This window comes from Ictidomys tridecemlineatus, chromosome 11 (genome assembly GCF_052094955.1).
Source record: "Ictidomys tridecemlineatus isolate mIctTri1 chromosome 11, mIctTri1.hap1, whole genome shotgun sequence".
Lineage (NCBI taxonomy): Eukaryota > Metazoa > Chordata > Mammalia > Rodentia > Sciuridae > Ictidomys > Ictidomys tridecemlineatus.
In genome coordinates, this window is record NC_135487.1 from 18,978,973 (window position 1) to 18,992,140 (window position 13,168).

Here is a 13,168-nt window from a genome sequence, read left to right on the forward strand (position 1 = left end):
GAAGCTTGACTCATGGGAATAAATATGAACCCACAAATCTACAGATTAGGAGGTCTCAGTCATTTTATCTCTAATTCAGATTTAAGTTTGCCAATGTTATTTGGTCTCTGTTTACTCACCTCTGAAATGGAGGCAACTCATCCTTTTAGGAACATGAAGAGAAAAAGCAGATAGTTTGTATCTGAAAGATGTCTCTTCTCTAAGCTAATCTCAGATATGTATTCATGGCATTAGTTTGGAATTTAAAAATTTTTATCCTGTACCCATTTCCCCTACTACACTATGAACATCTTAAAGGCATGGAGGACTCTTGACTTATTCAGTTTGTATCTCCAAGTCATGGAGGACATTCTTTAAATATGTGGAAATGAAGTATGATTCATACATACTGTTTAAAAATGCATTTTCAAAGTGTTCTGTATCTAGTATAATAATTTCTTCTAAATACTTTCAGAATTTATAATATTTCATTATGAATTTTGGTTTTACTTTGGTTTTCTGTTACGAGATATATAACACAAAAACATAACCTTAGGGAAATTTTTGAAAACCAGGCGGTTTGATTCTGTTAAATGAATTAGTGAAGCACTGGTAAAGTACTTAGCCTGCTCTCCTCCACCCAAAGTACCAATACAGCTTGCACTTAGAGAGTGCCCTGGGAGAGGATGAGTCAGAGAAATTCATTGAGTTCAGATCTTGGATTACTTTCCTTGTCTACCAAGTCCTAACAAGATTACAGAGTATACCCCTAAATGAAAAAAAAACAAGGAATCTCATCCCCAATAATTTTGCTTCATCTCAGTTTTGCCCAGAGGCTGAGACTGTTTTCTTGGTATTACCAGCTCTTTTCCTCTGGTATGAAGCTTGTGGTCCTTGGGGACTTTGTAGTGATAAGGGAGGAGTTGGTGCCCCAGTTATCCTTTACATAGGTTCTGCTGGCAACAGAGGAATTGTAGGTATGTCTCACCTAAAGAAGGAGGATTCATCTAGAGTGCTTGTCTCCCTGCAGCCATGAAGAGTGGAACCAGATGCAGAGCCAGGAGGATGAGGCAGCTATCACTGAGCAGGATCTGGAACTCATTAAAGAAAGGGAAACGGCTATTCGGCAGCTGGAGGTGAGAGCTAGGTCATGTTTTTTTGTTTGACTAAGTGTTATCTGCAGGTATTTGAGATTTTAAGCCTGAAGTTTCTCAGTTATGAAAAAGCATAAAATGAGTCATGTGTTTGCACATTATCTGTCACAATTTAGTCATGGTGGATTTTAACTACTGCTACTAAGTTGCTGTGATGGTTTTTGGCCTTGGCATTTAGCAGTCCCCAAATCCTTTTCTCCAGTACCACATCTTACTTGGTCTCCTTGAGAAATACACAGAGAACAGAGCAAGACAAATGAATATTTATTTTTTATTAGGACTTTACCCTTAAATCTCAATAGCCACCTCTAGACTGGGCATGACTCTATTGAGAGTCCCTTTGTTAGTCTGGTTAGAACAGTATATAGGTAAGCCAAAAGTCTTATTCCATTTTTGAGTTAATTCTAGAGTCCAAATCCAAGTTGTAGATATTATTATTTCACTGGGTCAGAGAAATGGAAATAGTTTATGAAGTAGGGGTTTGGAGTGTTGGGGGGTCTGTAGACCTTTCTTAAATAACTGAGCTCCGCCTTGAACTTTGCATAGTAAACAGTAATATATCTTTAAATAATTTGATTTTCTTCCCCGTGGAGGTAGATGACTACCATCTCTGGGGTGGGGATAATAGTGGAGAAACTTGGAGTGCCTCCTTGACCTTCATCTATAGCAGTGGTTTTGAACCCAGTTTATGCATATTAGATTCACTGGGGAAGATTTTTTTTTTTTTAAATGCCTGAGTTCTTCTCCTGAACCATCAATTACGTGAAATTCCTTTTTTAGGTTAAAAATGGGCAAATATCCACATTTTTATATGGCTCAGCCTAATAAATCATAATTACTAGTGATGCCTATGTTTTTTAATTTCTTTCTTTCTTTTTTTTTTAGAAAGAGAGAGAGAGAATTTTTTAATATTTATTTTTTAGTTTTCAGCGGACACAAAAATCTTTGTTTGTATATGATGCTGAGGATTGAACCCAGGCTGCACACATGCCAGGCAAGCGCCCTACCGCTTGAGCCACATTTCCAGCTAAATCATAATTACTAGTGATGAGGCCCTGAATATTTTATAATTCCCAGATGGTTATAATATGTAGCCAAAATTGAGACCCACTGCTTGAGGGGCCATCAGTGTCTGTTTTATTTTATTTATTTATTTTGGCAGGGGTGGGTACTTGGGATTGAACCCAGAGATGCTTTACCACTTAATACATGTACCCCAGCCCTACATCTCCAGCCCCCCCCCCTTTTTTTTGAGACAGGGTCTCGCTAAGTTGCTTAAGGCCTTGCTAAGTTGCTACGGTAGGTCTCAAACTTGAAATCCTCCTGTCTCAGTCTCTCAAGCTGCTGAGATTACAGGTGTGTACCACCATGCCTGGCCAATGTCTGTTATCTTATTTATTTATTTTTATGTGGTGCTGAGGATTGAACCCAGGCCCTCGCACATATTAGGTGAGCGCTCTACCACTGAGCCACAACACCAGCCCTGTCACATCTCTTTTATAATTATGTCAAAATGAATCCTAACATTATATATAACTAAAAAGAACTAATGAAAAGCAAATGTATGAACAAAAATATGTTATATCTTTCCTTTTACTTTTTTAAAAAATATTCTTTTATTTAATATTTTTTTAGTAGTAGTAGATGGATGTAATACCTTTATTTTGTTTATTATGTGGTGATGAGGATCCAACCTAGTGCCTCACACTTGCACTACCACTGAGCTCTACCACTGAGCCACGACCCCAACCCCTCCTTTACTCTTTTTCACTTGCTAATCATTGACTTGGTTCTCTAACATTAGAAATGTGAACAGGGAGCAGAGGGAGACATATGGAGTTAAGGAAAGGAATGTAATGTAATGAATGTCAGGAATGGGGATCACTTCACATTTGACAGAGTCCCTTGGGATCAATTTTCATATCCAGTCATTTCTTTTTTGGGGGAACAGGGATTGAACTTAAGGGCACTCAACCACTGAGCACATCCCCAGCCCTGTTTTGTATTTTATTTAGAGACGGGTTCTCACTGAGTTGCTTAGCACATTGCTTTTGCTGAGGTTGGCTTTGAACTCGTGATTTTCCTGCCTTAGCCTCCCAAACCGCTGGGATTACAGGCGTGTGCCAACGAGCCTAGTCAGTCATTTTTTATCTTAACATACAAACCTTATGTTATAGCCAAATAAGTCTATTTGCTTCCAAGGTTACATGAGATCAGGCACATTCAGGGTGGTTTGGCCATGACTATTTGCTCTTTAACTCACTTCCTGTTTATATGGCCTTTTCTTTGCTTTAAGGCACAACTCAAGGCCTGTCTCTTCTGCAGTCTTCCTCTTTTGCACACCTTTCTGTACCACTCATTAGTCATTTCCTCTATATCACCCTTTTTTTATTTATCTTATCATGTACTTATTTCCCCAGTGGCACTAGGGCACTGCCCAAATGGCAGTAGAAAACAAAAGAATCAGTCCTGGGGGAAAAGAGGCTTCCTTCCTGTGACATCCCCTCCTCCTTGCATTTACCAGGTAGCAAGATCCCATATAAATACATTTAAATTTTCTAATCCAAAGTCACAGTACTCATTGTTGTTTGTTGGCACTCATAAGCTTTTGCCATAAGGCCCCATCTAGAGCTATCACACCAAGAATTTATCCATCCCAGCAATCCAGCTTCTATTCTATAACCTTTTGGCTTGGGTGATCATACTGGTTCCCATATAGCACATTCAACTAATATTGCTTGACAGATGGGTTTACATGCCTTCCATTTTATGCTATTAGGTAAATAGTGATAGATTATTTTCTGTTATAGAGAAATCATGTTTTATCGAGTTTTAAAAACATATTTGGGAAGCCAGACACAGTGATACACATCTGTAATCCCAGTAACTTGGGAGACTGAGGCAGGAATATCACAAATTCAAGGCCAACATCAGCAGTGTAGCAAGACTTTCAAAGTTGGGGCTGGGGATGTAGCTTAAGCGGTAGCGCGCTCCCCTGGCATGCGTGCGGCCCGGGTTCGATCCTCAGCACCACATACAAACAAAGATGTTGTGTCCGCCGAAAACTAAAAAATAAATATTAAAAAAAATTCTCTCTCTCTCTCTCTTTAAAAAAAAAAAAAAAGAAAAAAGACTTTCAAAGTGAAAAAGGACTGGGCATGTAGCTCAGTGATAAAGTGCCCTGGGATCAATACCCAGTACCAAAAAACCACATGTGGGACTGGTATATAGATCAGTGGTGGAACACTTGCCTAGCATGAATGAGGCACTGGGTTCAATCCACTATAAATAAAACTAAGCAGCCAAAAACAAGACAAAATAAACAAACAACAGAAAAGCTAAAACTAGAGGAAAGGAATCATCTAACATGTTGCTTAATGTTAGTTGTTTTTTGTCTCCCTTAGGCTGACATTTTGGATGTCAATCAGATATTTAAAGATTTGGCCATGATGATCCATGACCAAGGTGATCTGATTGGTATGTATTATTGATACCTTTAATATCAAGGTGAGTTGAAAGTATTTGTGTGCCAAGAAGTCAGTAAGATGTGTCAAATATAGAATTAAAGTTTGGGATTATAATTTTAAAATTACTAAGTAAATTTTCTTAGTAATATTCATATATTGTCAAATGTGGAAGGTAAAGAGAGGCCTTTGTGAATAATTAGCCCTATTCACTTGCCATAACTTCTTGGGAAGTCTTTGCTTAAACAAATAGCTATCAGCTTCCCAGCTTTTCTCTCTAGATACTTGCACAATTATGGGATTAGTGACTTTTTAAAAACTTTTTATGTGAAATTAATCTTAAGTTTATAAAAAGTTTTTAAAAATACAGGGAACTTGGGCTGGGGATATAGCTCAGTTGGTAGAGTGTTTGCCTTGCATGCACAAAGCCATGGGTTCAATCCCTAGTACCACCAAAAAAAAAAACAAGGAACTCCTTTATACCCTTTACTCAAATTTACATCTTGTTATCATTCTGCCCCATTGACTTTGTACTCTCACTCTGTGTGTGTACACGTATGTGTCTGTGTGTGTATATATCCAAACAGGATATTGTATTTTCACTTTGGAATTGCCATCCACAAACCAAGCAGCTCTTTGTTGGTCAGTGGAAAACTGCGCTACACACACGCACGCACACACAAACACACACAGAATGTTTTTATGTATTTTTTTTTCTGAATCATTTAGTCACAGAGTTCTTAAATCCTTATCCCTAAATACTTCAGTGTTTATTTCCAAAGAATAGGGTTATTCTCTTATTGAGGTAGTAATTTTTGATTTCATGACTGGTGATAGCAAATCCAGGACCCATAATATCCAAGGGTGCTAAAATTTCCCCTGTCCTTTTTGCAGATAGCATAGAAGCCAATGTGGAAAGCTCAGAGGTGCATGTTGAAAGAGCCAGTGATCAGTTACAGCGAGCTGCTTACTATCAGGTAAAAGTAGATACCAAAGAAGGTCTTTTTGTACTGCACACTTTATGAGCCATCAGGATACATTGACACATTAAACAGCTGCAGCCTCTTCTTTAGGCTTAAGCTGGAGGCAAGTAGTCATAATTGTTTTGCTGGTTCTGTTTTAGTATTTTCCTTTACCTGACTGAATCTTGAATAAATTTATACAAAACCCTCTTAGCTGCAAAGCTAACCCATAAGCTAGCCATAATAGCTGAACCTAGTATAAGAATAGTTTTATATCCTAAGCAGCTGAAATGTATTTGAGTTAGGATAGTAAGAGGTACAAGTAAAGTGGGGTTTCATAGATACTGGCTATAGAAGATGGACATAGAATCAACTATAATAGCTACTTATATGTGAATAAATAAGGCTTAATTATTATTAAGCTATGCCTATAAAGTGAAATTCTTCTATTTATTAGTTGAGACTCTGGTTTTATGAATTTTGGGTCTTTATTTCAATGTACAAATATTGTAAATAAGCCCTTCTTATTTCCCTTCAATTTAGGTTGCATTTTTTTTTTAAATAAATAAATAGCATTTCAGTCACTTTCCAGGTTCCTAGGGTATATTTTATCTGGGAATGCTCTATAAAAACTAGGTGATGGCTTTAGTGTCCATTACATATATATCCACTTGATGTTGTATGATGTTTAAATTAAGAGATGTTTATGAAGAGTTTATAATAACAAAAATGTTAATGATAAACATTGAGAAAAATATCAAAATCATACAGTATGATCCCAATTATGTTGGACAACAATATGCATACGTAAGAGATAAGAATGCAGTCAGTGGTTTTATCAGTGGGTGATTTTCTCCTTTTGCTTTTTTTTTTTTTAATACAATGAACATAAAATTTTATAATAGGTATAAAACTGTTACTAAAACACATGTACAAATCACTTACTGCAAATAATGCCTAACAGCATAGGTATATGCAAAACTATTTGGGAACAATTTAAATCTGTACTACTGCCTACTGGTGGTAACTTAGAGATTTTGGGGAAGTCTCTTCATATTTGTGCATGGGTAGAGTTGATTTTGAATTATAAGGAGGCAAATTTATGAAGCACTCTTGGAGTCTAATTAGATATAGAAAATTTTACTTGTTTCATGAGTGTCTTCATTTCTTTCCTCAGAAAAAATCTCGCAAGAAGATGTGTATCCTGGTACTTGTCCTGTCAGTGATTATTGGAGTCTTGATAGTTATTATCTGGCAAGTTTCTAAATGAAGTGTGACTGCCTCAGAGCCTTCTCCTGCTGAGTTGTTTTCAAAAGCAAGTGCTTGTTGGAGTCTTGCGAGAACAAACTGATCACAAGAAGAGAGCATACATCAGAATGTCCTGTAATAATTTAGTTAGAAACTAACTACTAACTAGTCCTTGGAATTAGTGACCTATGGAGACAGTATTTATCAATTTATGTATACAGTTTATTGATTTCTCAAATTAGGAATTAACTTATATGAATTTTGCTTTCTCTTGTTTTCTGATTGCCCTTCATTCCAGGTGTTTACTGAAAATTCCATTCTACATATTCTTTTTGACAGATGACACTACAGTCTCATTATATTGTCTTTTTATGTATATATAAAATTTACCTTTTTACTAGCAACTGAGATGAATTACTTTCTGGGACCCAGCATATTGGAGTCTCTCAGAAACTGTACAATATGCCAGCAATTTTTATTATTTAACATTCTAATTTGAATTTATAAGAAGTTTATTACCTGCTTTGCAAAATTTTGGCACTATATTTAACTGGAGAATACCTGTGATTTAAATTGAATGAGAAAAAAGATGAGAAGTATCTATTTGAACTGGCTGGTTGCTGGGTATGTGTTTTAATCGAGTTTGAAGTTTACTTTATCTACTTTATCTGCTAGTGTCATCCACAGCAGTTCATCCTCATATACACTAAGCCATCTTGCTCCCTTTTCAAAGAGGTTAATTTAATCAATATTAATATACTCTATGGGTCCTTCTCCCACCTGTCTGCAAAGAAAGGGAGAATTAGACATAGCATGCTTTTGGAAAGCAAATAGGAATTGTTTGGAATGATTTAATCTTTCTGTTGTTGTTGTTCACTTGTGGTTTTACATTCCTAGTGAATGATGAATTTGCTGTCAAAAGGCTGCCCCTACCCTGTAAGGGTTTCTGGGCATTTGATGGCAGGGAGATTTTAAAAGTTAAACTGAAGTGGATTTAAAACTTAGTCCTGTGAACCTGGTGATAAAGCAAAGGTTCATTTTTGTAAATAATACTGGTTTGGTATAGTGATGTTAGACTCATTCTAATTTATGAATAAATAAAACTCCATGCATAGTTTTAGACAAAAAAGATTCAATAAAAGATTGCTGTCCTGTAATATAAATGTTGTCCACTTCCCTTTTTCACAGGCCTAAGTACATAAATGTGAACAGGGCCAACAATTTTAGTTCATCCTTTAGTGAATTTAAAGATTTGGCTACTTAACAAATATTTATGTTCATTTCTTTCAGTTGCCCTTAATGTTAATTAATTTTCTTGTACTAAATTAATGTGAAAAGCAGGGAAACAAGAGCCCAAATGCATAAGTTTCTTTGCACTTTTGCACCATTCTACCTATTTAATACAAATAAACATTTGAAAAGCTTTTGTAGTAAGTTTTTTTAAAATGTTTTTTTAGTTGTAGTTGTATACAATACCTTTATTTAATTTATTTATTTTTATGTGGTGCTGAGGATCAAACCCAGTGCCTCACATGTGCTAGGCAAGTGCTCTACCACTGAGCCACAACCCCAGACCTGTAATAAGTTTTTATGAGTTAACATCCTAATGAGATAGGTATTAAAGAAACATGCTATCATGAGAAAAATTGAGACTTGCAAGACTGGAGACCTGATGAAGGTCCAGTGGGGGTGGAATTTAAGTTGAAAGAGGATAGAGCTGTTGGAGTGACACAGTGGCACAGTTCTGGTTCACTGCCTTTCTGCTCCAAATTACAGTTGGACTTGGATATATCATTTGTAAACATTCCAGAAAAGGAAAAGTTTTGATTGTGAAAAACTAGTTGAATCTAGGTAAAATAAAGTAACCATAGTTCTATTCTGTAGTACTATGTGATCAGTGATGGTTGTAATGATGGTCACAGTGAGCAAATATGAACTTGGCCTAGGATTTGTGGCAGGTGCCAAAGGACTTGCTAGATGGGCCTAATAAACTTATTCACAGAGTCCTCCTTCCCTCTGCCTTTCTTCTCTTTGGAACCACTATGATCTGGGACAGTGGTTCTTAACTATGACTTTTAATTAAAATTTTAAAAAATACTGATATCTTAGCCTCCCCACCCCAAGATTCTAATTCCATTAGTCAGGACAATGGTTTGGGCATGGGAATTTTTTAAAGCTCTGGGTAATTCTTATGTGTGGTCATGGTGAGAACCATTGGCTTGGAGGTCAAAAAGTAGACTGGATTACAAAAGACCTATAGAATTTTAGCTCTGCCATTACTTATGAGGCTACTTGGACAGATCACTTAACCCACAGGCCCCAAATTTCTCAGTAGTTCTTTCCAGCTATAAAATTGACTAGAAAGATGATGGGTTTAGTATGAACATACAAATTGTATGTTTGCCTTTCTACTCCCTTTTCCTTTTCTCATAGCCTATTCTACCTTCCTTTATTGAAATGTTCTATGAGCATCCTCTCTTTAAATGAATTAAAACTTGTATAGGGTAAAGTAGAAATGTCATTCTGGCCACTTCATCTGGGGATGTTTTAGAACAAGAACTCGCTAAATGATAAGACTGATGCTCCCAGACGGTGTGTGTGTGTGTGATTTCTGTAAGGGCTGGAAATGGGAGTGTTCACCCATTGCAATGCACAATCTAGCTCTCAAACCAAACTTTTACTGTCTTGCATCATTGGGCAAAAACATTAAAATGAGTTTATTCTGTCTGTGCAAAGCAAAACACTCAGCCTCTTGCATTCAGTATTTCTTTCTATTCAGAGACTTAGTCATGATTGTGAAAAACTAGTTGAATCTAGGTAATTTATAATAAAATGACCACAGTTATGGAAATGCAACTTTTGCTTTTGATCACTAAGTGCAGAGCAGAGCTTCACTTATGTCTCAGTCTAGCATACTGTTCCATAAGCTAGGAATCACCTGCTTCTTCTCTGCTTTTCTAAGCATATTGAATGTATCCTTAAGCTTCAAAGGATTTTTTCAGTTTTACTTTTCAGTATCACAAAATAGAATTACTTTAGAATCTCCATTTAACCAAGATATGGTTGAAAGATTTTGATTCTTAGCCCATGATCTATTTTTGGACCAACTGAGTTGCTCATTTGAATACCTCATCTAAATGAAATTTGATTCACAATATAGCACTAATTTTTTTTTTGTGTGTGTGTGGGGGGGGTATTGAACCTAGGGTCTCCTGCACACTAGGCAAGCACTCTATCACTGAGCTATATCCCTAATCTAATGTTTAAAAAATAAATTTGCAATAATACAGTCTTTAGTGTTGGTTTATGGTCAAGGATCAAGTTTATAACAGTCCATGGAAAAACAAGAAAAATGAAGTGGTGGCCTTACCCCGCCCCCTCCAAGTTTCTGGGGATCCAATCTGGGTCCTCACACATGCTAGATAAGGCTCTACCACTAAGCTAACATTCCTATCGTCTTCCAACTTTTTAAAAAGGCTGGGGGTAAATTGATAAAGCTCAATATGTGTAAGGCCCCAGTTTCAATCCCCAGCAACATATACACACACACACAGTGTTTTAATATTATTGAAGTAAAATGCTGGTGATATTAAGTGGCAGACTTCATTTTTTAAAATCTAATTGGCAAAATAAAAAAATGCTACCCTGTATTGCATTATATTGTCTGGTCCATGACATCTCTAAAGTCCTGAATTATCCATGTAGACTAGCCTCATTAATTTACAGTGAAAGGCCTGAGGCAGGAATAGCAGTCCAATAAGGAATTGAAAATCTTGAGAGGATGCTCGGTATGTGAATGGTCATTTGTGGAATATTTTAACCCTAATGGCAAGATACTAGGCTAAATGTTTTATATTTATTAACTTATAAAGCTATGTGAGAATCCCTTTTTAATGGCTCAGAAAGCTGAGGTATAGTAAGCTATCTGCCCATGGTCATACAGCTTACAAGTGACAGAGCCAAGATTTAATGAAGTACTCAGGCTTCAAAACCACACCTTTAGACACTGTATACTGTCTCCATGAATTGCTAATAAATAGATCTTTTGATGTCCTGCTTGCCATCTCTTCCATGAAGCTTTCCCTAAAATTCTGGGGTTTTTTTGTTTTGTTATAGGAAGGGGAATGGGGATTGAATCCAGCAGGTTTAATCACCGAGCCATATTCCCATCCCTTTTTATTTTTTACTTTTTAGATAGGGTCTTACTAATTGCTTAGGGCCTTGCTAAATTGCTGAATCTGTCTTTGAACTTGCCTCATCCTCCTGAATTGCTGGGATTATAGGCATGTACCACCATGCTTGTAAGTCCCTAAAAATTTGAGGAAATGATCATTTCTACCCAACTTCTCATGAACATTCTTTCTTCTGTCAGCACATTGTGCACTTCTTTTCATTTACCACCCTATTAAATGAAGCTTCCAGCTTATATACAATTTTTCAAATGGATTATACTCCATTTGATCATTCATAAATCATATCAAAGATGCTTTAAAGTTTTTTGACACTGATATGTTCCTAATGTCTTTAGATTCTAGTCTACTCTTTTTTGAGATACCAAAATCCAAAGGCAGCTAGTTCAACAGTCTCCATTTTAAAAGGTGAAAGGCCTGCATTACTGTCCTCCAGTTTGCTGGTCTGTACTGACATCATTGGCGCCCAAACAAAGAGCATTTTGCTTTATAAGGACCTGGGTAAATGTAAGGTCCCATTACATCAGAGGCCAGTGTGAATATCAGCTGAGCTGGAAATGGGGAACATGGCCAAGGAGTAAAGAATTATAAGGGTAAGATTATAACTTTTAGGGTTCTTGGCTGTATGAATTATACTGGAAGGACCATGTGAAAAAGCTGAGAAATTGAAAGGCAAAGTTGACATAAGATTTTTGTCAGGGCTGGGAATGTGGCTCAGCGGTAGCGCGCTCGCCTGGCATGCGTGCGGCCCGGGTTCGATCCTCAGCACCACATACCAACAAAGATGTTGTGTCTGCCGAGAACTGAGAAATAAATATTAAAAAAATTCTCTCTCTCTCTCTCTCTCTCTCTCCTCTCACTCTCTCTTTAAAAAAAAAAAAAAAAAAAAAAGATTTTTGTCAGGTCATTGATAGCTAGAAATGGCTTCAACATCACCTCATCCCTGAAAGGGGCATGAACCTCAAAGGCCCATATAATCACTGTAGATTAAAAGTATGTTATTCTTTTCTGTTACAAATCAGAACATGTTTGAGACTATTTCCTTCTTTCTAAAGAATCGTATCCTTGTGCTTAAAGGAGGGAGCCATAGGATTACTTGTTTTCTTTTGTTTGGTGCTGGGGATTGAACCCAGGGCCCTGTGCATGCAAGGTAAGCACTCTACAAACTGAGCTATATCCCCAGCCCTAGAATTACTTCTTTCCTTGAAATTAAGTTTAGAAATAGGGTTTTTCCTATCTGCCTGGTCTTAATTTGGAATCACCAGACTGAAAAGGGGGATATGAATCCATTAATTACCAAATTCTTAATTATGTGAGTATTTCAACAAAATTAACAACAGATGCATCAGTTTCCCGTAGGTTAGAAATCATAATCTAGAGCTTGTGTGTCCTTTACATATTTTTTCATATATATTTTTTCAAACACTAACCATTCACCTATTACTTTTCTCAAAAGAAAATATCTCCAATAACATAATTATTTCAAAGTTACTATAAATGGCATATTTGTTGCTCAAGTTTTTATAGGTGTTCTACATCTGGAACAATGGGACAAAATGGGTTTACAGGCCATTTGATAAGTGATCTGATTATCTGGATGAGTTTATTGTGCTTTGAAGACCAGAGTTAAAAGTGATTATTTAAGCTACCTAGGAGTTTATCATTTTAAATTTCAAGTTAATATTGCAGTTAAATCTTGAGTACCAGAGACTTCACTACAGGCAAAATCTTCTGAATAGGCTGATTTTCTACATATGATCTATACAGTACTAGCAGAAGGGAATCAATAAAGGAAACTTCCATCATACAAAGATGATTCCATATTTTGTTGAGCAACGCCTATTTCTGGGTAATAATAATGATGCAATTCATTTCTTTAAAATAAAAACTGCAGGTCTGATAATTCTCTGACTTCCCGCAAAAGTGAAAAAGGGGCCATCTGTTGCATACCAATAAATATAACAAAATAAGAGTATGAGAGATGGTAGTTATTAATGAGCATTTGGCATTAAGTAGACTCAGGGATCATAATAATCCTTATCTCGGAGAGTGCTGTGTTGCCAGGGCCAGTTACAAACGCTTATAATCCCAGCAACTCAGGAGGCTGAGGCAGGAGGTGGTTGCAAGGCCAGCCTCAGCAATTTAGCAAAGCCCTAAGCAACTTAGGGAGA

The 13,168-nt window shown here is 36.6% G+C and overlaps 1 protein-coding gene across 1 annotated transcript in view; it reads left to right on the forward strand.

The window, feature by feature from the left end:
• Positions 1 to 8,230, forward strand: part of Stx12 (syntaxin 12) — a 37,373-nt gene extending 29,143 nt beyond the window's left edge. Inside the window, exons 6-9 of the mRNA XM_005317671.5 lie at positions 1,010 to 1,115; positions 4,538 to 4,610; positions 5,492 to 5,574; positions 6,737 to 8,230. Coding sequence (XP_005317728.1) covers positions 1,010 to 1,115; positions 4,538 to 4,610; positions 5,492 to 5,574; positions 6,737 to 6,829 — 355 coding nt within the window. The 3' untranslated portion in view covers positions 6,830 to 8,230. The remainder of the gene's footprint in view (positions 1 to 1,009; positions 1,116 to 4,537; positions 4,611 to 5,491; positions 5,575 to 6,736) is intronic.
• Positions 8,231 to 13,168: the final 4,938 nt, after the last annotated feature.